Genomic DNA, 23984 nt, shown 5'->3' with positions numbered 1-23984 from the left:
TTTGGAAAACTGTACTAGATACCTGGAATGACTAATTTCAATTTAGGTTATACTAATACTATAACAGGGAATTTTAAGAAAGAATTTATCTAAGTAGTATTTTACATTGGAAATATTAATACATAATTTGAAAAATCATAATGCAACCCTAGAAGTTAACCAGAAAGCTTTAAAAAAAAGCCCCATAAGACTCCGTATAAAACCACATAATCATACAAAAGCTTTAAATATATTTTTATTTAATTAAAAAAAAGTTCAGATCCAACACAACTGTCAGCTGAACAGCAAGCTAATCAGTATTCCAATATCACAGTAGTGCTTTGACTGAACAAACAAAAGAGACAAACTTTCAAAGATGTTTATTTAAAATTCTCCATCTAGGAGAAAAGATATATAACAATGTTTACACATGCTTTAATAACTTATCTCACTGTACAATTTATATTCTATATAATAATATAATAAACCAGCAAAAGAAAACAATTAGCACATAAATAAGAATCTGTTATGTAGGAAGCGTTGAGTATGGGATATTAAACAGTAGCATCTACATATTTTTATGACTGAGGTGTACAGTATGATACCGTCATGTTCAGTGTGTACCTAAAAATTAAGATGCCAAGATCTTTCTGATTCATGATGTGAAAACTATTATGTGTTCTTTAAAATAGAACATCTTTCTTGTTAAACTTGGTAATTGAGGGCAGAAAGGCTCTATCACTTTTATCCCTTTTTTATAAATATGTTTTCCCTTTCATATTACTTTCACAGTTTTAAATAAAAAATTTGTATTTGTGTACAATCCTGCAGCAACACTGTTCTAAGCACAGAATTATCTTAACCAGGTATTATATAGCCAAAAAAAAAGATCCAAACACATTAAAGAAACCAAAGAAATGACCATTTAATTCTGCTAGTACAGCACCTAGGAAAGCAGTACTTCAGTACAGTTTGCCCTGCAGTTCTTAAGTGACGCAGGCAACACAGCAATAACTTCAAAGATATGGGCAGAATATAAGGAGGAAAAGAAATTTTTCTGTTCTCAAAAAAAGATCTTATTAGTGTATTCTCTGATGAATTGTATAGTCTTGGAGTTACAGTAACTGCCAAACTAGGTACATGGTACATTCTTCAACAGGGAAACAAGAAGGAAATGACTAAACAGTGAAATCTCAATTTCTTCTGAATAATTATAAATTATATGTTTTAAGGGAAAAAAGGCACAGGAGGTACACATTTCAATTTGGCTTGAAAATAATGAAAATTATTTCTGAGAGTTGGAAACAACTAAAACAAAATCCAATTTCCTATATTCTTAGACAGATATTGCCCAACTATAGGATACTGACAACAACAATAAACAAAAAGTATACTGTGGTTCGCCATAATCACTGACTACACATAACTGTTTGATGCTTCTCCACAGACTGAATCCTACTAAGTAGGACTTAATGATAATTAATTTTAATTAAAAAATCTGCTTCCACAATATCTTCTTCCTAAAACTTAACTTCTTTTTGTGGAACTGAAAATTTTAAATGCTCTAGTTTTCAGCTGACTGCAAAGGTACTACAGTAAGCTTATACTCCAAGGAACAACAAAAGACGGAAAGTCAACAACTATTATTATACCTGTAAAGGCTAACTCAGATTTCACCTTGACACATGTAAACACGAATCATGAATTTCAAAAAATAGTAGCTGCGGTCAAGTCTGTATCCCATTACTGTATCTATAAAAGATAGCAAAATCTATCATTAATTGTAAACGTAAGTCTCGAAAAGAGCACATTCACAAAGAGACATTCAGTGGAATGACGCACCACGCCCCTACACAGCTCTGCGACAACTGTAGTGAACTGTAACTGCAACTGCTGAGGACTCTGAGGTGCGACCGGAGAAAGTGATGCTTCCCACACCACTGAGCTTCTGGACAGCAATCATGATGGTGATGAAATATACTTAACAAATTAGCTATTAAAAAGTCATTAGAACATCTCTTTCTTGTACACTAGTGTAGAAAGGCCTTCCAAAGATAAAGGAGTGCAGGCCTGGTTTAATTTTCTCAGCCAGAGCCATTATTATGTTGAGATCGCCCTCTGCTGTTAAATCAAGGTCTATCTTCAGGTTCCGAAGAGATTTAAAGGGTTTTTTTCCCTTCTGCCTACAAATAATGGAAAAGAAAAATAGTAGTAATAAACAAACATTTAGAACAAAAGCCCATAATATGCAAAGGCTTTTCTTCTTGTGAGGGAGCTACTCACGTATCATCTTCTATATATCTGATGAGTGTCAGGGCTTTTCTGTGAAGGACGAGAAGAAATTGCGCAAGGAAAGTACTTCTGAGAGATAAACCAGGTTTCAGATGAAAGACCTGCAGGAAAATGAACGGCTGTAACAGCTTCCGTCCGTTCTTCTGCACAGCACGTCCTCCTGACAATGCTGCCAGTGTCTGGCCGCCCCAGGGCCTCTCCACTCCCATGGTCTAACAGAATGCAGAGCGGTGGCAGCATGCGTGCGGAAGCACACGGACAGCGTTTGAAGTTTTTATCTCTAAAAATGTACTCAAGAGTTTGCATTCTAATTCAAAATATATCCAGGCTTATTTTATTATGACAAAGCATTATGTAAGTTATTTTATATTGTGCTACCTAACTTTTTCCACCCAAATCTTCAACTAATACTGACTGACATTCCCAGAAGCTGGGCCGTACTTCACCTATGATTTTTAAGCACTTGTATATCTATTCTCTTAAGGAGAACGTGTGCTGATGTAGGAGAGAGGAACGGGAGGGCCTTTATTTGAGGCTGAGAAACATGAATTACCTGACTACCAGTTATCCTTCAGCTTTGCAGTATATCAGACCACACAGATCTGGATCCAAAGTTTTTAATTAGCATAAGGATCTCATTATTCCAAAGCTAAATCTATGACAAAATTTCCTAGCCTGGTCCTCAGAATGTTTTAGGACAATACTGTTACATTAAGAAATAAACCCCATATAATTTATCATTTCCTTCATCTGTGTCACTGAGTAGATATTTGTAAAAAGAGTAACAATGCTATCATTTAAATAGATATATACTAAGTCTTAAAAACATATTTTGGCTTATGTAAGGCAAATAACATTTCCTTTCCCCTTAAAGCAAAACAAAACCCTTTGAGTTATAGGGTAGTACTGTATTCAAAATAAAAGTATTTGTTTGAAATGGGAAATGCTGAATCTTTAATCATTAATGCACAGGCTAATGCCCAGAAATTTTTTTCTTGGGACAGGGTCTTCCTATGTAGTTCAAGATGGCCTTGAACTCACTATGTAGTCCAGGCTGGCATCTAACTGTAGTGATCCTCCTGCCTCAGCCTCCCAAGTGCTAGGATTACATGCATGAGCCACCACTGCTGGCTGCCCAGAAATAATTTTTAAAAAATCATTTAGAGGCTTTAGAAAGACCATAGGCACTAAAAGAAGTAAGGATTTAATTTTATGTGGTATGTACACGGTACAGGATAGAACCTCATTTTTTTGGGTGGTACTGAAGATGAACTCAGGTACTTGTGCATGCTATATGTAAATGATCCCCAGTATTTTAAAAGAAAACCTGCCATATTATTTATTCTGATAATGTCTGGTTTTATCTGATTACCTGATCCAGGAAGGCTTTTACTAGAGTATCTCTGTGTAAGACATCTTGGAAAATATTCCTAGATGGAAAAGAAAAAAGCCCAAATGTTGAAATGATTATACAGTGCTGCTTTCTACAATCCCTCCATCTTTTCAATAAGTTAAATTTTCTCGGTGGTGTATTATATATCAATAAACCTGTAAAAGTGTAAATTATATATCTAGAGAAAGAGAATAGATATTTGGGGCTGGGGTACAGCTTAGTTACCCATGAAGCTCTGGATGCAACCCCCAGTATATACAGATATGCAGATACATGCTATATGTACAGATACATGAATATGTTCACTCTGAATAAAAGATATGCTTGTATATTATTGGTGTTTGGGCTAAAATTTAATTGTTTTCTTCAGTTCCCAGGAAGGGTGTGCATACATCGATCTTGGAACTGTCATAAAAATAATGTTGAGTGTCTTAGACAACTAGTAATATAATCACCAATTCTTGCCAAAAAATAAAAGCCAACAAATTAAACACAATACTATACTACTACCAACTTTAAACAAAAACCAAGGACAAATGTTAAGAATATTTGAGTGGGACTAGGGAATAAATTCCAATGATAATGAGCAACAGACATGTGCAAGTAAAATGAACTGGTACCTCACAAAGGTGTTACCTACCACGGCAATGACCAACACAGTGAGAAGACACAATGCCCACGTGAGATAACTTGTGTCTGACACGGCACCTAGGATACAGCAGGTGCTAAACAAAGAAAACAGTACTCCCTTCTCAAGACCCACTCTTCTTTCTCATTTCTCTTTCATCTTCTGTAAGCTCTACTCAGTCAGAAGGGTAACGTAACATTCACTAAGGCAAGTGATTTTTAAATGAAAAGAATAAAAACACTAGAGATCACCATTTAACTCACAGAACCGGCAGAGAAAGAAGATGCGTGTATGCGGAAGTGGGAAAGCACCTGAAATTTCATAGTCTTAGGAGATGAGTATACTAAACTATAAAAGAAAACTGAGAAGAGGAAAAAAACACCAGCATTTTACGACTGGCTGGGCAGGCTGTGACAGAACCACTTCTTAGGCTCTGGAGAGCAGCTGGTGCTACTAAGTCCAGTGTTCAGGCTCTACTTCCCTGAACGAATACCCTGATCGTAAGAGAACTGGATGAAGCAAAGTGTTAAAAATGAGTATGTAAATGTTAATGTATTGCTGGTGACTGAAATTATTTTTAAAAGGTTAAAATTAAAAATAACTTCAGGGGTTGGGGTACAGCCCAGAGGTAAAGTGCTCTTAGTATGTCTGTGTCTGGCACTGGATATCCAGTGCTGCAAAAACAAACCCCACCTCCTCAACACAAAAATTTAAAAGTGAATAATATTGTTTAAAATACATAAAATAGTCAAATGAGACTATGATAAACAGAAGTTAACACATAATACTGTAGTTGAAAGTATTTCTTTTTTTTTTTTGGTAACGGGAATTGAACTCAGGACCTTGTGCTTGCCACGCAGGCACTTATGCCACTGAGCTATATCCCCCGCCTAAAAATATTTTTGACAATTTTATGTTCAAAACATTTACTTAGGGCTTGACACGCTAAAAGCACTCTACCGCTGGGCTATACCCCAAGCCCTCAAGTTATTTTTAACTTTAACCTCTTAAAAATAATTTCAGTCACCAACAATACATTTTATATTCATCCACAAGAAGAAGAAAAAAGACCCAGAAGTATTTTATTTTACTTTAATAAGTCTGTTCACACTAGACTATAAGTAATATAGCGTCTAAGGCTATCTGATTGATCACTATTAATCCCAGCACTTAGTATAGTGCCTAGAAGCTCAATATATTTTTAAAAAATAATATTTAAAGGTAAGTTTTACCTTATTTTTGGAAAAACACAATTATATTTAAAACACAAACATTTAAGAAAAAATTGATTAAATTTTTCTTCAAGCACTATTATATAGTAGTATTTTTCTCTTCTAAATACAACTTTCGTTTTTACTCATCAAAGATACACTTTCATATTGTGTGACAGTGATACCAACAGGCAGAGAATTACATACAAATCAGGAGTAAAGCTTTCATCGGTGTAGATGATCGTGTCCTGAGCCATGTCTTCCTCTGAAGTGGCTCTCCAGAATGCCGTCAGCTCTGACCTCATGTACCTCCGCTGATTATAAATATGTTCATGACAGGGTGGCATCTGCTTGACAGTATTGACATCCACATCTATGTGTGTGGTGGGGTATGGAGCATACATGACTTGTCGGAAAGGTAACACGAAGCTTCCAGTTGAATCCTGTCAAAATGAAAGGAAAACATACTGTTTTACACACACATGATGGTAGAATTTTTTAAATTAAATAAACCTGGCTTTGATTTTATTCTGTGAAATTTATCACGATTGTGTGTCAAGCATTAATGATGAACAGAGTTCACTACAGCATTATAGACAGCATCAGGAGCAGCCTGAGCATCCAAGGAGAAGTGGTTACGTAAGTAAATACAGGTTTATTATTTAGCTACTAAAAATAAAATTATTCAAGCTTGTGTTGATACTGAAAGAAATTTACAATATATTGTGAAAAATTAAGGATAGAATATATAGTGTATAAGCCAGTTTGGGGTTGCTCAAGTAAAGACATACAGAATAAAAAAAGAAAGATATATACCAACTTTTTTTTTTTTTTTGTCTTTTTGAGACAGGGTCTCGCTATGCAGTTCACGCTGGGCTTGAGCTCACTTTGTAGCCCAGGCTGGTCTCAAAAATCGCGATCCTCCTGCCTTAGTCTACCAAGTGCTGAGATTACAGGTGTGTGCCACCACGCCTGGCTATGAAATGTTAACAGTGGTAATTCACTGGATTATGAAATTGAAATTAACTTTTTTCTTGATTATTCTACTTCTTTTAAAATCTAAACAACTGTACATCTTTATAAGTAAATATTTACTTCTAAGTATAATCAACTGGGCAGCCGGTGACCATATAACATATACCTACTGCGTATGCAGTAGAATGTGTGCTAGAACAGAAGACAGAGGTTGTTCACATTTTTTCACTTTTATAATGCTATGGTAACATTTCTGTATAATGTCAGTGTGTTTTCTATAAGGCTATCTATATTTGCATGGTGGGCTCTCAATATTTCACTAAATCACTGTTTCAAATATTATTATGCATCTAGTATAAGTTTTTCAGGACTAAAATTATACAATGAAATGAGAGGTATGAAGGAAATAAATGTATTAAGCACTTTGCCTTTAAGAGGAAGAAGTACTCATTTTCAGATTTGTAAAATTCAAATTAGAAATGTTTTTTTTTGTTTCTGTATTTAAATACTATTATCCTGAGTTCAGGGCAGGCACATTACCAAAAAACCAAAAGCTGAGCTTTTATCTGCAACTATTTTTTAAAACAATGTATTTACTTTCAATTGACACACAGTAACTAACAGTACATACTTATGTAGTAAAGATGGCATTTAAGTACACGTATGTGCAATGTGCAATGGTCTGATCAGGATGGTATATCCCTCACTTCAGACACTTCCTTTCCTGGAGAACACTGTCTTCTAGCTATTTTCAAATATACGATTGATTGCTGTCATATTTATCCCACTGTTTTACAGAACATTGGAAATTGTCCCTCCTATCAAACTATACCCCTGCACCCACTCTCCCTATCCCTTCTTCCCCACACTCTTCCCAAACCTGATCACCAGTATTCTACTCTGTTGCTACGAGACCAACTTTTTAGTTTCCACGTGCAAATGATAACATACAGTATCTATCTTTCTGTGCCCAATTTATTTCTAACATAATCTCCCCCAGTTCCACCTATGTTGCAGCAAATGACAGAATTTCATTTTTTATGACTAGTTAATATTTCATTGTATATAACACACTATATTTTCGTTATCCATTCATCCATTGACATCTAGATTGATTCTATATCTTGGCTATTATAAATAGTGCTGCAATAAACATGTGAGTTCAGATGCCTAACACACTGATTTCATCTTCTCTGAGTATATACCCAGTAATGCAACTGCTAGATCATATGGCAGTTCTATTATCTAGTTTTTTGAGGAAAACTCTATATTGTTTTCCATAATGGTATAGTAATTAACATTCCCACCAACAACATATGAGAGGTTTCTTCCATGTCCCTGATAGCATTTGTTGTTTATCTCTTTGCTAATACTCATTCTAACTGAGGAAGATGATATCTCAATTCCGGTTTTGACTCGTATTTCCCTGATGATTAGTGATGGTAAGCATTATTTCAGGTATCTGTTGGTCATCTGTATATCTTCTTTTCAAAATGTCTGTTCAGATCATTTAAAAATCAGATTACTTGGGGATTTTTGGTTTGCTTGTTTTTTGTTTTTGCTTGTTTTAGCTCCTTACATATTCTGGGTATTAGTCCTTTAATGAATAGTTTGCAAATATTTTCTCCCCTTTTCCAGGCTGTCTCTTCAGTCTGTTAATCCCTATGCTATACAAAAGCATTTTAGTTTGATGTAATTTCATTGTTAATGTTTGCTTTGTTGCTCATTCTTTTTTTTTTTCCCCCCTGGTACCAGAAATCGAACTCATGACCTTGTGCTTGCCAGGCAGGCGCTGTGCCACTGAGCTAAATCCCCAGCCCTGTTGCTCATTCCTTTACAGTCTTCATCAAAAAATCTTTTACCACAACAATGCCCTGCAGCATTTCTCCTTTTTTCTTCTACTAGTTTTATAGTTTACGGTCTTACATTTGAGTATATGATCTTTCTTGAGTTGACTGCATACGGTAAGAGACAGTGGTCTAGTTCTACTCCTCTGCCATGTGGGTACAGTTTTCCCAGTTCTATTCATTGGAGAGAGACTGTTTTAGCCACTTTCCTCATTGCTGAGACAAAATACCCAACACCCCCAACTTACAGGAGGAGAGGTTTACTTTGGCTCACATTTCAGTCCAGGGTTGGATAGCTACAAAAAAGAAAAAAACATGGCAGAAGAGCATGCTGGCAGCTAGGAAGCAGAGAGTGAAAGGAGGAGCTGGGGATGGAGATACACCTTCCAGGTGATGCTGCCAGTAACTGGCCTCTTCCAAACATTCTCTGCCTCCTACAGGGAGTCAGCTGTAATGCCCACATAATCCCATCACCTTCATTACCTTCCAGTGGTCCTACCTGTGACAGCATGAGGTTTTAGGGAGACAGCTAGATATAAAGCGTAACACTGTCCTTTCTCCAATGTATGTTCATGGGGCCCTTTTCAAAAGTCAGCTGGCTGATTCACACTTGGACCTATTTCTTGTTCTATGCTTCGTTAGTCTACGTGTCTGTTTTTATGCCAGTCCATGATGTTTTGCTTACTATCACTATCTCGTATCTTTGGAAGTCAGTTATTATTATCCCACCAGCTTTGTTCTTTTTGCTGAGGATTGCGCTGGCTATCCAGGGTCTTTTAGGGTTCCATACAAACTGTAGGGGTGTTATTTTTCTATATGCTATTTCTGTGAATCACATCATTAGTATTTTGAGAGAAATGGCACTGAATCTGTAGACTGCTTTGGGTATTAGCGACATTTTAATAACACTAATTCTTCCAGTCCACAAACACTGAATGGCTTTCCATTTATTTTGGTTATCTGCAATTTCTTTCATTAGGGTTCTGTAATTTTCATCATAGAGATCATTCACTTTCTTCATTAAATTTATCCCTAGGGCTTTTTTGTTTGTTTTATGGCTATTACTACTTTCTTGATCTCTTTCTTGGTAATTTTGTTATTGATACATAAAAGTGCTACTGATTTTGTATGTTGATTTTTTTGTATCCTTTAACTTTACTGAATTTATCAGTTCTAACAGCTTTTTGGGGAAGGCTTTTAGGTCTTTTCTGTTTTATTATATGTAAAATCTCCAAACAGAGATAATCTGACTTCCTCCTTTGTTATTTGAGTGCCCTTTACTTCTTCCTGGCTATGACTTCCAATGTCAGACTGGATGAGAATGGTGAAAGTAGACACCCTGATCTTAGATGATTTTCAGCTTTTCCCTGTCCAGTATGATGTTTGTTGTGGGTCTGTCACATGTATCAAATACCTAATTATTTGGGGGCTTTTAGAATAATTTTTTAAAAATTCTGATTCATTTTGCTATATACCTACCTACATTCTCAAAAAAGTATTCATTATGAGAACCATACAACCATTAAGAAAGCTATTTCTTCACATCTTGACTGTAATTGAGATCAAAAACAGAACTAATAAAATGAACTGCTTTCTCTTTAGTTACTGAAATTAATGCTAATTTATTTGTGTTTTGCTTCTTGAAGAAAAAACTTGCCTTAGTTAAATAATAAAAATAATTTTATTTCTAGAAAAAACATTTCTAATACCTAGAAATGTACATTTTTTGTGTATATATATTTATATATTGCTCAAATCCTACATATTTTAAAGATGCTTTAAAGTTTTCAATAAATGAATATGCTATACAAACACAAAATACTAAACAAAAAATTCAAATCTACTCAAGTAAAGAGAAATGTTCCCATTTTAGAGGTACACCCTGATGCAAGCAAGAATTAAAAAGAAATAAAAATCCTAAGGCTGAACATTAGCTATGAACCATCTAGAAAAGAATATTCTGTGCCATTTTACCTATGATATTAATTATAAATCCAGAAGGCACTCTATGCTCAGTACTATGTAAAGAAAGTCAGTCTCTGGGCATATAAATGAGATGCATTAAACTCTATGAAAGTATTTTTTACAAAGACTCTCAAATATTACTTTTTAAAATTCGTTTCATTCATGAGAAATGAAAAGCATACCTTCAGCAGGCCTTGTACAAAGAGCCCTGACTCATATTTAAATGATGATTCTGCTTCACATAATCTGGAGCATTTTCTCTCCGCTGGAGTTAGAAAAAGGCATAATGTTCTCACTATCTAAAAAGAAAAGAATTTAGCATTAAAATACAAAGTTAAAAGAACAACGGTTTGCTAGTGAAAGAAATTTAAGTAGATATTTTTAATTGCTATTGTCAATAAAATATATTTCAAGTGGTAAGAACTCCTTAATCACTAGAATAGTGATGGCCATGCGATATAACACCTACTGCTTAATAAAGGGATTTTTGTGGCTAAATATTAACTGTATGGCATCTTAAACCCTGTAACATTTGGGTATATATTGTGATTCTTCAGGTGAATAATATAATATATAGCCTTTCTCAAACTTAACTATGAAATTCTTATTTCAGTGGGGAATAATCATGGAATATAATGACTGATTGCACCTCTACCCTACAACTGTTTTTAATCTAAGCAAACAACTTTAAAGAGGAAACTAAGTGCATTTAAATTAAGCAGAATTACAACTTTTATTATAATAGTTCTACATGCAAATCCCACTGTAATAAAAATCAAGGAGTGTCCAAACCATTCAGCAAAAGAGAATTCTATCAAATTTGATTTAAAGCAAGGCAAGGTATAGGTAAAGGGTTAGAAATCTCTGATTCTAACAGTATATTTGACCTACAGCTCTATTAGGAAAAATAAAAAACTATGTACCTATATTGGAATTCATGCTATATCTAGAGTTCTTATATTAAAGCAGTGTTTTTTTCAACTAGAGCAGCAGCAACTATTCTTTCAAATTAAAAGATAAAAGATGAACTATTCAATCTAAAGAGGATGAAAGACAAGAACAATACTTAATAAACAAAGCCCCAACCATGGGGAAGTTTTCTCTTCATAAAGCAGACTGAAAGGCCTATGGAATCCTCAGGTGTTAAGGATTATAAATGGCAAGACACCTTTTTGCAGTAACTATGATTACTGGATGCAATAGTATACCTTGGATGCAACAGTATACCTTAGAAAGGTACATTAATCATTCATAAATAGTTATATGAGAAATACAGTTTTGAAGATTAAAAGTAATGTAGCTATTAAAGAAAATAAACAAATAAATAAATAAATAAAACCTTTGTAAAGCAAATAATCATCCCCAACATAATTTCTTGTTAAACTTTTTTTTTTTTACCAAATTAAGTCTGCTTAAATTCATAAGGGTATAAAGCACTTATCTCTGGATTCTTCCTGATTAATAGTGAAGAAAGTGCAACGTCCCTTTGTTTATTGCCTAATGCTTAAAAACACAATTTATTAATTCTTTATTAACTCAAGTAGCACTGAAGAAAGTAGCCAAAACATTATCTAAGATAGCATTATCTCCACTAGCCAGCTCCCTGTAAGTAAGGTACAGACGTGTAAGTGTCTGAGTGGGTGGGCGCGGTGTCAATGTAACAAAAATCAAGTGGATGGTCAAAGGTCGTTTTTTAGGACTAATACCAAATGTATATGGCTATCTTTATAGTTATTAAAAATAAAACTGGGAAATAGAGGACAAATATTTAAAAGAATGTTTGATTTTAAAATGTTCTCAGAATCATTTTACACAGCTGATACTCATATATATGAACTGTCCAAGTGAAGCTGATAACTGAATTCCTATTTACAGTTTTTTTCAAACTCATTTTTGCCACAGGGTATCACGGTAATTTGGCAGGACCACACTGCAATCTTATGCTACCACGTCGAGAACTGCAACCCATGTAAATGTCAATCAGTGACACGTTAGGAGTACGAAAAAGTCCAAATGTCTTCTCAATTATAAAGTAAATTACCTTATTTACTTTCTCTGCACTGCTACCTACAACAACAGAACAGCCACAGGTTTGCAAGTGTGAGCTGATGGCACTGCAGGGAAAAGAAAACATTGCTTGTAAAAAATTTCACAAACTGAAAAATAAAAGTGAGCCTCAAATAACTCCAAACAGCTTTACCAGATAAACATCAATAGGCATAATGCTATTTTTATTGGTATAAAATTTTTCATTTCCTAGCAGACTGTCATAGAACTTGTCTCATTTAAATCTCAGGCTAAGCCAGTTGGTTTGTAAAATATTACTTTTTTTTAATATCACCTTTTTATAGCTAAAAAAACTGATGTATAAAAAGGTTAAGTGACTTAAAGGCAAATGGGATTCAAAATAATATAAGTGGTGACACTAGTGAATTCAGGACTAAAGTATGTCTGACTCAAGTAACTGAGACTTTTAGGTTAAATATTTGTGCCTCTCATATTTCATCGTGAGCCTAAAGAAAACGAATGTAAACATCGAAGTCATAAGTGTTCATTCGCTTCTCATTTTTAAGAACAGAAATTTGTGACAATCTGCAATTGTAAAGAAATACTAAGACAGAAGATAACAAATGTAGGGCACCTAACATTAGGGATTAACACACTAGCACTCAATAAATAGTGGCTACTAATATTTTTATTTTCCTTAGAAATGTAGTTAGAAAATTTCAGCTATTGAGTACAAAGTGATTTTATGTGCTAGGCACTGTTCTAAGTGCTGTATACGATCCATCTCATTTAACATCCATAATGACCCTATAAAGTATTTACTATTACCATTCCCATTGCAGAAATGAGGAGGTGGAGGCATGCGTGCTTCAGGCAGTCTTCCCTAATGTTGCAAAGCAGTAACCACAGCAGTCTGATTTTAGAGACCACTCTCAAGTTAGATGCAAAAGATCAGGTCAAATATCAGTGAAGTTCCATTCTTAGGCCTAAATAACTTAAGCCACTCTACAATGCAACTTAATTTGAAAGGTTTCTTAGTTTTAGCTTTAATGGGAAGTAAAACAAGAAACCAGAACAAAGGACTGACACTGCTTGTGTGGGCACTAAAGAAACTCAGTTTCATTGAACTGTAAAAGGAGTAAGTACAGATTTATCAGACATATGAGTAAAAAATAGTATGTATTAAACAACAGCTCAAATATGCAATGCTGTCTCTAAAATAATCGGAGTAAGCAGTATTTTATTATTTTCATGCTTCCAAATGTTGTCATAAGGTAACTATAAGATTTTTATCTGATTCATCCAGCATTTAGGAAAAGAAACAAAATTCTTACTTGAGAAGAAAGCCTTCATGACAACTGTCACCGATATCATCATCATTCAGTACTGTATCAGCTATCTAAAATATACCAGAGAAAAAAGTTAATCTGGCTATAACCATGTTGAGAGAACACTTTTAATACCTAAGTTTTCTGAAGCCTAGATTCAATGAAAACACACTGTCCTCATTTCTGAGCATCAAGTATCCATAAAACAATCTCTACGCTCTATCAGAACTTGGAAACAAACAAATGTGAAACTGGGTAAGGCAGGTTAAGCAACAGTTTTTACAAGAACAACTTCTCAGCTGTCAGATTCAGGAGACCAAACTTAATGACTCTGTCATTTGTTTGGTGATACAAAACTGAGCAATATATGTATGCTTATTTGTTTGAGGCTAATACTTCATATGAATAGTATGACAAAATGCATACTACTAAAATTAAATTTATTACTAGTAAACAAAATAGTAGAATTCAAAGAAACTGATAAAGGATAAAACTGCCCCCATAAGATCTTACATCTATTTCTTCAGGAACACTATGTGATTTCATAGATGAAAGCAGTTCCATCACAGGAATGACTTCCCCAGTAAGCATTGGAATAATACTCTGACCCTGCACAACAAAATAAAATACAGAAATTCACATGAGACGGGATAAGCTAGGCAATAAAAGATTAAAAATGAAAGAAAACACTACCCTTTGATAAGAATGCTTGGTAATTTATTGAAAATCTACTACAAAATATTTCCAAAGTATTTTCATGCTATTTAAACTCATTCTCATCCTTTCAAGAATGATTTTCTTTAGTGAGCATGGAATTAGTGCTTTATCATTTACTGTTACATGCCTGAATTAAACTGCCATGTCAAATTTAAAAAGGATCTCCTTTTAAAGGTCATCAATATATTTCCTATTTAAAATAGAGGAAAGTCAAGTCAGGTGTGGTGGTGCACACTTGTGACCTCAGCACCCCACAAGGCTGAGGCATGAGGGTCACAAGTTAGAACCTAGCCTGGGCAATTTAGCAAGACCGTCTCAAAATAAAAAGGGATGGAGATGCTGCTCCGTGCGAGGCACTGGGTTCAATCCCCAGTACCACCACCACCACCACCATCACCACCCCCATCTCGATCACCAACAACACTCCCCCACACCCCCACTCCCAACAACAAAGGAAAGTCAAGCATAAAGTCTTTGACATCCTTACTGTATCTTACTAGTAAAGCTTCAACCAATACCCACTTATCCCCATTCAAATAGGGTATAATCTATCCATATGCAAATGAAAATTATTACATATAGCTTAAGGATCAATGAAACATAAGAGGTTCCTTTAGAGATCCTTAGAACTATTTATTTTTGTATTTAAATTTTCTGGAGTTAAGTTTATAGCCCAAATATAAAATGTTTCAAATATAGGTGAATCTCCCTTTATTCACTAAACCCTCAGTTTTATGACTAACCTAAATATGTAAACTTTTCAAGATATAAATGAAATCATCAAATGTTTACCAATTTTATCTAAACATTTTAAAAGTTATGTAGTGAATTCAGCAAGTTTTCTTTGCCTACTCAGACTTCACAAAACAATTTTATTCAAACTCTGCACATATATCTTCAAATTAGAACCTTTGTCATCCTAAGAGCCAACTTAACAAAGGTTTTCATTTAGATTGCTTAATTTGAATGCTGTATGCTGCTATCTTTGAAAGTTCTATCTAAAACCATTAATGCTTTTGCCTAACATAGACAGGCTTATTATTTTTAAGAATTCATCTAATAGTTACCTCCCAAAATAACAATTACTGTTTTTGTTTTTAAAAGTAATTGTTGAAATGTTTGTTTACAATTAACACAAGCAACCCAATAAAGGTGACTCAATGTGCTCAACTTCCTTCCTTGTTAACTGATTTTATCAGATGACAGCTATAAGCATTCATTACTAGGAAGAGCCAAAGTTGTTTCAGACTATTATATCATTCCCCAAGCAATATTTATTGTTCAACAGAAAGCTATTGAAAACATGTAAGAGATTTGCAAGGACTCAGTTCTAAGGCAATTCCATTTTAGAAAGGATAATTTTGAGACAGTATTTCTGTTTAGGTTTAGGCACATATAGTATTTTGGACACGGAATCTCAGACACTGACATCATTCTAAGTGAATGGATGGCATCATCTATGCTCAATAACACAAAACTTACAGAGCTGAATAAAGAAGACACTATGAAAGAAAATCCCCAGGTTTTTTTTCTTCCTCGTATGTTCTTTTCTTGTTAGTACGACATTCCCCTGAAAGTCACTAGTCTGTCCCAATATACTTTCTTCCTGACATAGGCTAGGACAACATTTTCAAGAAGAGCCCTTAAAAGGGAGGCAGAAATTAATTAATAGTAGTCAGTCTTGTAAATGCAGGTTTCCGATTTGAAAAAAAACCCCAAAATCCCACTAAGGAAGCATTTTATTTGCTCCTGTATTTCCTTATCTTGAGATAAATTACTCTGTAAGTATCAGGTTAGAAGTTGGTGACATCCCTGGAGACACCACTTCCTGACTGATCAGACCTGTCCCACTAGGCTTGGAAAGCTTACAAACATAATAATTTTGTAAATAAGATCATTTTACAGGGTTTTGTATTTTCCTTGATGTACTCATATTTTCTTAAGGTTGTGTGTGTGTGTGTGTGTGTGTGTGTGTGTGTGTGTTTTACGGTGCTGAGGTTCAATCCCAGATTCTTGTGCAATGCTAAGTAGGTGTTTTCCACTGGGCTATACTACCAGCCACTCAGACATACTTAAAAATTGTTTTGTAAACATATTCCTGTCTTAATCATGCTAAAGAGAACCAGAGAAAAAGCAACACAGCCATGTTTAGAAGACTGGAGTTTTACTAGAAGGAACAATGAGGGAAGGTGGCCTGCCGGGGGATTAGGAGGAAAGTTAAAAACCCTTTCTCCACTAGAGATTCCCATTTTGAACTTCTCTGTCCTACACTGAAATGGCTTTTGTTTAATTTCTACAAGGGAAGTCATCACCTGCTTGCAGTCATGCCTCTCCGCCTCTAGGTCTACTCCCCAAGATCATTCAAAGTCACTGCATAAAAATGGTATCTCCTCCTAAGGAGTCCGTGTTACAGAAGTAAGGCAGGGAATATCACTGGCAAATTTTAATATTAAAACAAATAGATATATCATAGAATAAAAGTAAAATGCATAACTTTTAAAGATATCAAGTAAGACTTTAAAGAGATATTGATTGTGCTAGAGCTGTGCTGTACCTTCAAACAGATAACAGGAGCACACTCTCTTCCTGTTGCAGCTAGTTCTGTGAAAACGTTTAAGCAATATTTTTAAAAAATTACATATACACTTCTTTACTTTTCCTATGAACTAGGTATCTCAAACTTATTCTGCAAATTGAACAAAAGAAAAAAGTTGTATGTATATGTAATTATCACTTTCCCTTGTTTACTTAATTCTTCAGATGTAAGACACAGAAATTTTCATCCATATACATCTTCATAAACTCCACATACACTATTCATCTTCAGGCTCACTGTTGAACGTTGTCTTCAAGCCCTTAACAGAAGCAGCCATCAGCCTTCTACAAACATATGCCACAGGAATATGGTACTTATAACAGTATATGCAGTTTGCACTTTACCTGATCTTCCATTCTCTCTGAGCCTTCTAAGACAATCTTCTGGACGTTTTCTTGCCTTTCCTAAGCAAAAGGAAATTTATATTTTAAAAAATACTGTTTGACACATGCTTATTTTTCAATGTAGACATGTTGTATAATTTAGTTCAAAGGAAAAATACTTTCTACTGTAGGGGAAAAAAGGAAGGAAGCAGGAAATGAACCTAACAAACTCATGTCCTCCAACACTATAGAAAATAAAATCAAAACATCCTTTATTTTGTACTGAGAGATAATTTAGCAGAAAATAGTCAACATAACACCTGCAGTGCCAATAAAGGAATATAATGATGCACATTTCAAATTAAATGAGATTAAGTTGAATCTGAGGAATAGAGAGCTTAATTTTAAATAATTTTCATAAACATGAGCAATAAGAAATTGAGACAGCAGATAAAAAACTATTACTTTCCCTCTAATTCTAATATAAGAATTAGATGTTTTCTAGATTCTTCAAAAGTACATCAAAATGTAAACATCATTCATTATGTATTAAACTATAGGATTTAGTGGAAAACAATTCTAAGCTTAGTCTTAGGACCCTGGGCTGCAGCAGCCATGGAGCTAGTAATGTGGGTAATGAGGCCCTACAAAAGATCATAAACTTTTAACGTTATTATGGGTCTTTAAGGAATTTTTTTATATGACTCGTCTGTGTAGTGCTAGGTCCTACACACAGGAAACAACGGAATGCTGTGTAGGGGAGGCCACACTGCAGTGCCTACTCAGCCTTCTATCCCTGACATACACAGTCAAGCCGAAACTTGCACATATAAAACATTATATGTACTTATGTGAGTTGGTAAGTAAGATGCAGAAATTATCCAATAGTATTTCAACTTACCTACACATGTATGTTCATATGAAGACAAGTGTTTATTGTTACTAAGCAGACATGTAAATTTTCTTATTTATTAGGGGGCTTGTGTTATTTTGTATAATAAGTTAAAACAGTTTTTTAGCAGCTGTGGTATAGGAAGTAAATAATATATCAAAATTTTAAATTCATGATATTGCTACCATCACATGTAAAACAGTGTTAACCCTAGAAATGTTATAGTAAAAATACATAAAAGGAAGTTTTATTACTCATACACATTAACTATATTATGTTATATGTGCCTCAAGACCACTCTTTTCACTCTCTGCTACCCAGGCAAGCCAAAATGTTGGATACTCATACTCCATCTTAGTCTGCAAAATTAAAAGGCCTTCCTCCTAAAACTGCTTGGTCCAACCTCATCACCTTACAATGGAAGCCTGGCAAAGAAGGTGAAGGAACCCAAGGCTACATGGCTGAGAACTTGTAAAATAACTGTTGAACTGTTATATCTACACATAACTGAAAGACAAGATAATATAATAAAAGAAAAATAAAAAGGCTTTAGAATCAAAGGCTTTCAAGACAAACCTAGACACTAAAAGTTTCTTAACTTCTCAAAGTGTTAGCCTTCTGTTTGTAATATAGAACTACCATCTTCTACTTTCCAGTTACTGTGAGGCTTATAAACATCAGACCAGATCGACGGGCACACAGTAAGTAACAGCTATTGCTTAGTGGTTTTTTCGCTTAGTGTTAAATGCCTTTCCTTTTTTTTTTGGTGGTACTGAGGGTTGAACCTAGGGCCTTTGCATGGAGCTAGATCCCAATCCTCTTCCTCTTTTTCATTCTGAGGCAGGAGCTCTCTAAGTCACTAAATTGCCTAGGCAGTGATCCTCCTGCCTTCGCCTTCCTGAGTACAAAGATTATAGGTGTGTGTCACCATGCCCAGCCAAACGCAAAAAACTTCTAAAAACTGATATAAATGCATCAGAAAATAAACTTTCAATGGCCAGGTTAGCATGATGAACAAGTTGGAGAACCACTTACCTTATGCATCCATATCCTTCCTTTCCGAATAATGTGTGTTAATCTATCAACACACACTCTGTGAAGTGGAAGGTAGAAACTAAGTTCCGTCTGGGGAAGTATAATTGATAGTCCATAAGTACTCCGATCTCCATTCCAGTTTCCATCAAAGATTAAGGAAACAATAATTACTCCTTTTTCAGACAAAACAAAAAACTTTACATCTATCGCCCCACTCTCTGCATTTCGAAGAATTTCTCCATTTAGGGTGTGGTTGGCAAGAAACGTTATTTCTCCATCACTGAGCAGTACTTGTTCTGTCTTTGGAGCCCAAATGTGCCTTACCCTAGGACCAAGAATATTGTCCCAGTAAGCAAAGGTAGCTGCTAACAAAGGTGATTCACCACTTAAAGCGATCTCTGTCTTGGCAACAGCTGGAGATGGCGGCGGGCAGAGGGTCGACATCACTGCACCCCAATGCTCACATTATCCAATCCACAGACAGCTAAACAAGGACATAAGGAACCAATATTAGGTTTAGCAATTCTGAAGTTATTCAGCCAAGTTCCAAATGACTGAGGCAAATGTTATAGCGAAAGCTTGTACCACAGGCGCTTATTCTTTCCAAATATCTAGACTATGTGTTCTTCTACTAGGTATTTGGTCCCTAAGCCACTGCAATGGAGATGCAAAATTGCAGGCTCAGCTAGAGATGGTGATAACTTCCTATAGGTTGAACTGTGTTCCCCTCAAAAAGATATATTCAAGCTCTAACTTCTTATTTATGTGAACGTGACTTTATTTAGAAATAGCGTAATTGACATGGGGTCATACTAGACTGGAGTGGGTCCAAATTCAGTGACTGGTGGGCTTAGGAAGGGAGATCTGGAGATAAACAGATACAAAGAGAAGACAGTCATGTGAATACAAAAGACACAAATTGGAATTATACAACTATAAGCCAAGGAATGTCAAAGATTGCTGGTAACTGCCAGACAGGAAGAAGTGAGGATGAAGACGTCACTAGAATCCTGTTAGGATCGTGCACCTTTACATTAGACTTCTAATTCTCGACACTGTCAAAGAATAAACTGCTGCTGTTTAAGTCATCTAGCTTGTGGTGCTTTGTCCCAGTACTGTATTCCTAGAAAAGTAATACCACATCTGACAGCAGCAGAAATACCTTATACCTGCTAAAAAGGTAAAGAGATCTAAGATCACGAAAACACAAGTCTGGAGTCTTAACGAAAAGTGAGTAAATGGTCCTGTTTTCCCTAATGAGCTTTCTGGGTGTCAGAGTATTGACAGTCAATATTAGTGCTTATTTTATTTTTTAATTTTTGGGTTTTTTGAGACAGGGTCTCTCTATGTAGTTCAGGTTGGCCTTGAACTCACGATGTAGCCCAGAATACTAGCATTTAAAACACTGGTGTTTAACTGAAATATGGCAATGAAGGGAAGTACACTTAATGTTTTAGTCAAGAAAGCAGTATGCCAGAGAAAAGAAAGCCCCTTAAACAAACAATGGTAGGAAAACTGGTTATCCAAATGCAGACGAATTAATCTAGACCTGTATCTCTCATCCTGGGCTAAAATCAAATCAAAACAGACCAAAGAGTCAGATACAAAACAGAAACACTGAATCTGCTAAAAAACAAAATAGGTAAAGCACTGGAAGACAGGCATAGGCAAGAACTTCCTGAACAGAACACCAATTGCACAAGAAATAATTCCAAGAATCAACAAATGTGATTAAATCAAATTGAAAAGCTTCTTACAACAAAGGAAACAATCCACAGTTTAAAGGCCCAACCTACAGGATGGAAAAAAATTTTGGCAGCTAATAGCTAGGTTAATATCTAAAATATATGAAGAACTAAAAAAATTGGATTCCCACCACCAAAACCAAGACCCAATTTAAAAAAGGCAATTTAAATGAATAGACATTACTCAAAAGGAAAAGTACAAACAGCTAGTAAGAACACTGAAAAATGCTTAGCACCTCTGGCCATTAAAGAAATAGAAATAAAAGCAATACTGAGATTCAGCCTTACTCCATCTGATCATCAAGGATACAAAAACAACAAATGCTGGCCTACATTACTGCTAGGAACACAAATTATGGTAGATAACCCCACTATAGAAATCAGTATGCAGACTCCATAAAAAAAAAAAAAAAAAAAAAAAAAACCAAAAAACCCACTAAACTAAAAGTAGCAATTCCATCTGACTCAGGTACATTGCTTCCGCGTATCTTTCTGAAAGAATTAAAGTCATCATATTATGTAATACATGTACATCCATTTTTTTATAGCAGCACAATTTACAATACTTAAGCTTTGGAAATAACCTTGAAGCCCATTAACAGATAAATAAAGAAAATGTGGTATAGGTACACAATGGATTACTGTTCAGTCATAAAGAAGGATAAATTCTCGTTATTTGTAGGTAAACGGATGGATCTTGAAACTACAATGTTAAGTGAAATAAATAAGACACGGGGAGTTATATATCACATAATTTCCCTTACATGAGAAAGCAAAGTATACAAAATTTAAAGAGCAAAATAAAAGTAGTTGATTGCAACAGGGAGGTAGATATTTTGGAGATGGGGAAGGGATGAGAGGGGATAAAAATGATAAAAATATGATATATATGTACTAATTTCCCAAACAAATGTAGTTGTTATACATCACAAACATACACCAATAGAAAATCTAGCATAAGGAGAATCATATTATTAGAAAATGTAAGAGCCATAAGGGCCATAACTAAATTTGAAAAAAAAGAAAGCAATATAGCATTTTATCATTGCAAAGAGTGTTCTATATTAAGTGGCTAAAATAAAAATGCTTCATTTAGAACATACTGTAAACAAAAGGCATGAATGCACCCTGTTTAAACTTTTCAGGCTACCAAGAAAACAGGCACACAGAGAAAACAAGCCCACAGCTAACCTAGAACCCAGGGCTCAATTTATATATCTTAATCTACTCAAATGTACCTCTCTGAGAAGATACATTTCATATCAGTGTAAAACTAATCATTCTTACAGATGCTATAACTGAAGACTTGGAATCAGAGACAAAGCAAAACAAATTATGACAATTTTATTCAAACAAGTCTAAAACTCTGAAGTAGTAGTAATGAAGAGCAACTCTATGGTTTGTATGATAGTTTTGGGAGGTAGTATTTGATCAACAAAATTTATGTCAAAGTAAACCATTTTACTTAAGAAATTTTACCTACATCTTGTCAAAAAAAGAGTTCAAAGTCTGATGAAAAGAGTCATATTTTTAGAGCATCAGATGAGTATTTTTATCATATGACTACACACAGAACCTGGTAAGACAATCAACTGAACATATGTGCACAAATTGTTTAAGTGAGTTTCTACATGTGTATGTTAGCCTCAGAAACTCATTAAGTAATCTTGTCAATAATCTTAGGAGAGGTCAGTGGATGTAAGCTATACACAGCTTGTTTAAAATACTCACTGTTTTGGATGCAATTTAAACAACCTATTTACAATGACGTAATCTGAATTGAAAATATACTGATGCTATTGCTGTCACCATTAATAACAGCAAACTAGAGGCTAAGACAAATGAAGTGAAGACATAGGCATAAAATCGTATTTTAGATATATTTCTTTTATTCTTTTTGGATAAAACAGTGAATAAAGACAACATTATAATTCAAATATTCCATCATGATACTGAAAATAAAAACATTTCCTAAAACAGAATTGAGCCCTAGAGTAAAATCTGACTGAATTATGGACAATTTTTTTACCTCACTGTGAATACTGAACTATTATGAGTCACTAATTACATTCAGTCTCATTCCTAGTTCTGTATAATTACAAAGAAAATGAAGGGTAAAAATCATGTTGAATTGTTTAGCTTTAAGTGCTGCCAAAAGACATATGGTAGTTATCTCTTATGGCTTATACGTTCCAAGAATCTCATTGTATGCCTGAAACTGCAGATTAGTATCTAACTTTATACATGTTTTTTTTTCTTTACATATATACATATTATAAAGTCTAAGTTATGAACTACAGATTAGCATAACATTATGCTGTAAGAGTTATGCGAATGTGTTCTCTTTATCTCAAAGTATCTTCTGTCTAACACCTTTCTTCTTGTGAGGATGGGAGACTGCAATGCCTACATGATGAGATGAAGTAAATGGCACATACACTGTGATTTAGTGTTAGGCCAGTATTGACCTTCTGAAGGCATGTCAGGAGACGAAGCATGTGTTTCAGGTGATCCTAGATCATTGAACCATGGTATAATCAATGATTAGATGCCAGGAGCAGACAATGCTCATGGTTGGGGATCCTCCATAGTTGAAGGTTTGATTTTTGTTAAAATCTTTTAGAAGAATACTGTAATCTGATGTTACCTCTTTTTAACTAATTGAAGTACTGCAACAGAAGCTGTAATCCTTTGGATAATGGTATATTCTTTGAGGATTGCCACCCATAATTTTGTTCTTCTAATGTCTCTGCAATTTGAAATACTTCAGCAAATTTCAATAGTGTCAACATTGCTGGTTCTGCTTTAGTTTCTTCTTTGTTCTTCCTCTTTCTCTGTAGATTGTTAAACAAGTTCTTCCAACTCATTTGTGAAAACTTCCCAATGGCCTTTCACAAGTTTTTCCACTTCCTCCTCAAGCATGCTGACATATCTTCACCAATTTAACTTACAGCTTCTCCAGTGCTTTTAGTGTGTTCACTTTTTTTTTTTTTTTTTTTTTGGTTTTTCTCTGGTACCGGGAACCGAACTCACGACCTTGCACTTGCCAGG

The 23984-nt window shown here is 34.8% G+C and overlaps 1 protein-coding gene across 5 annotated transcripts in view; it reads right to left on the bottom strand.

The window, feature by feature from the left end:
• Nucleotides 1-217: 217 nt before the first annotated feature.
• LOC102018919 (chromosome unknown open reading frame, human C9orf72) overlaps nucleotides 218-23984 on the bottom strand; it is a 38500-nt gene continuing 14733 nt past the window's right edge. For 2 of the 5 annotated variants that reach the window (XM_013522996.1, XM_005401124.2), the window contains 10 exons: nucleotides 19189-19672; nucleotides 17283-17342; nucleotides 14139-14234; nucleotides 13632-13696; nucleotides 12332-12404; nucleotides 10473-10589; nucleotides 5711-5946; nucleotides 3644-3701; nucleotides 2263-2372; nucleotides 218-2162 (listed from right to left, as the gene is read on the bottom strand). In XM_013522996.1, coding sequence (XP_013378450.1) covers nucleotides 1976-2162; nucleotides 2263-2372; nucleotides 3644-3701; nucleotides 5711-5946; nucleotides 10473-10589; nucleotides 12332-12404; nucleotides 13632-13696; nucleotides 14139-14234; nucleotides 17283-17342; nucleotides 19189-19632 — 1446 coding nt within the window. In that variant the 5' untranslated portion in view covers nucleotides 19633-19672 and the 3' untranslated portion in view covers nucleotides 218-1975. The remainder of the gene's footprint in view (nucleotides 2163-2262; nucleotides 2373-3643; nucleotides 3702-5710; nucleotides 5947-10472; nucleotides 10590-12331; nucleotides 12405-13631; nucleotides 13697-14138; nucleotides 14235-17282; nucleotides 17343-19188; nucleotides 19673-23984) is intronic. The other 3 variants (XM_005401126.2, XM_013522997.1, XM_005401125.2) reach the window with 3 other exon arrangements.

The sequence above is a fragment of the Chinchilla lanigera genome, unplaced genomic scaffold, assembly GCF_000276665.1.
Source record: "Chinchilla lanigera isolate Chin_1 unplaced genomic scaffold, ChiLan1.0 scaffold00071, whole genome shotgun sequence".
Lineage (NCBI taxonomy): Eukaryota > Metazoa > Chordata > Mammalia > Rodentia > Chinchillidae > Chinchilla > Chinchilla lanigera.
This window is presented reverse-complemented; position numbering and strand designations above follow the sequence as displayed.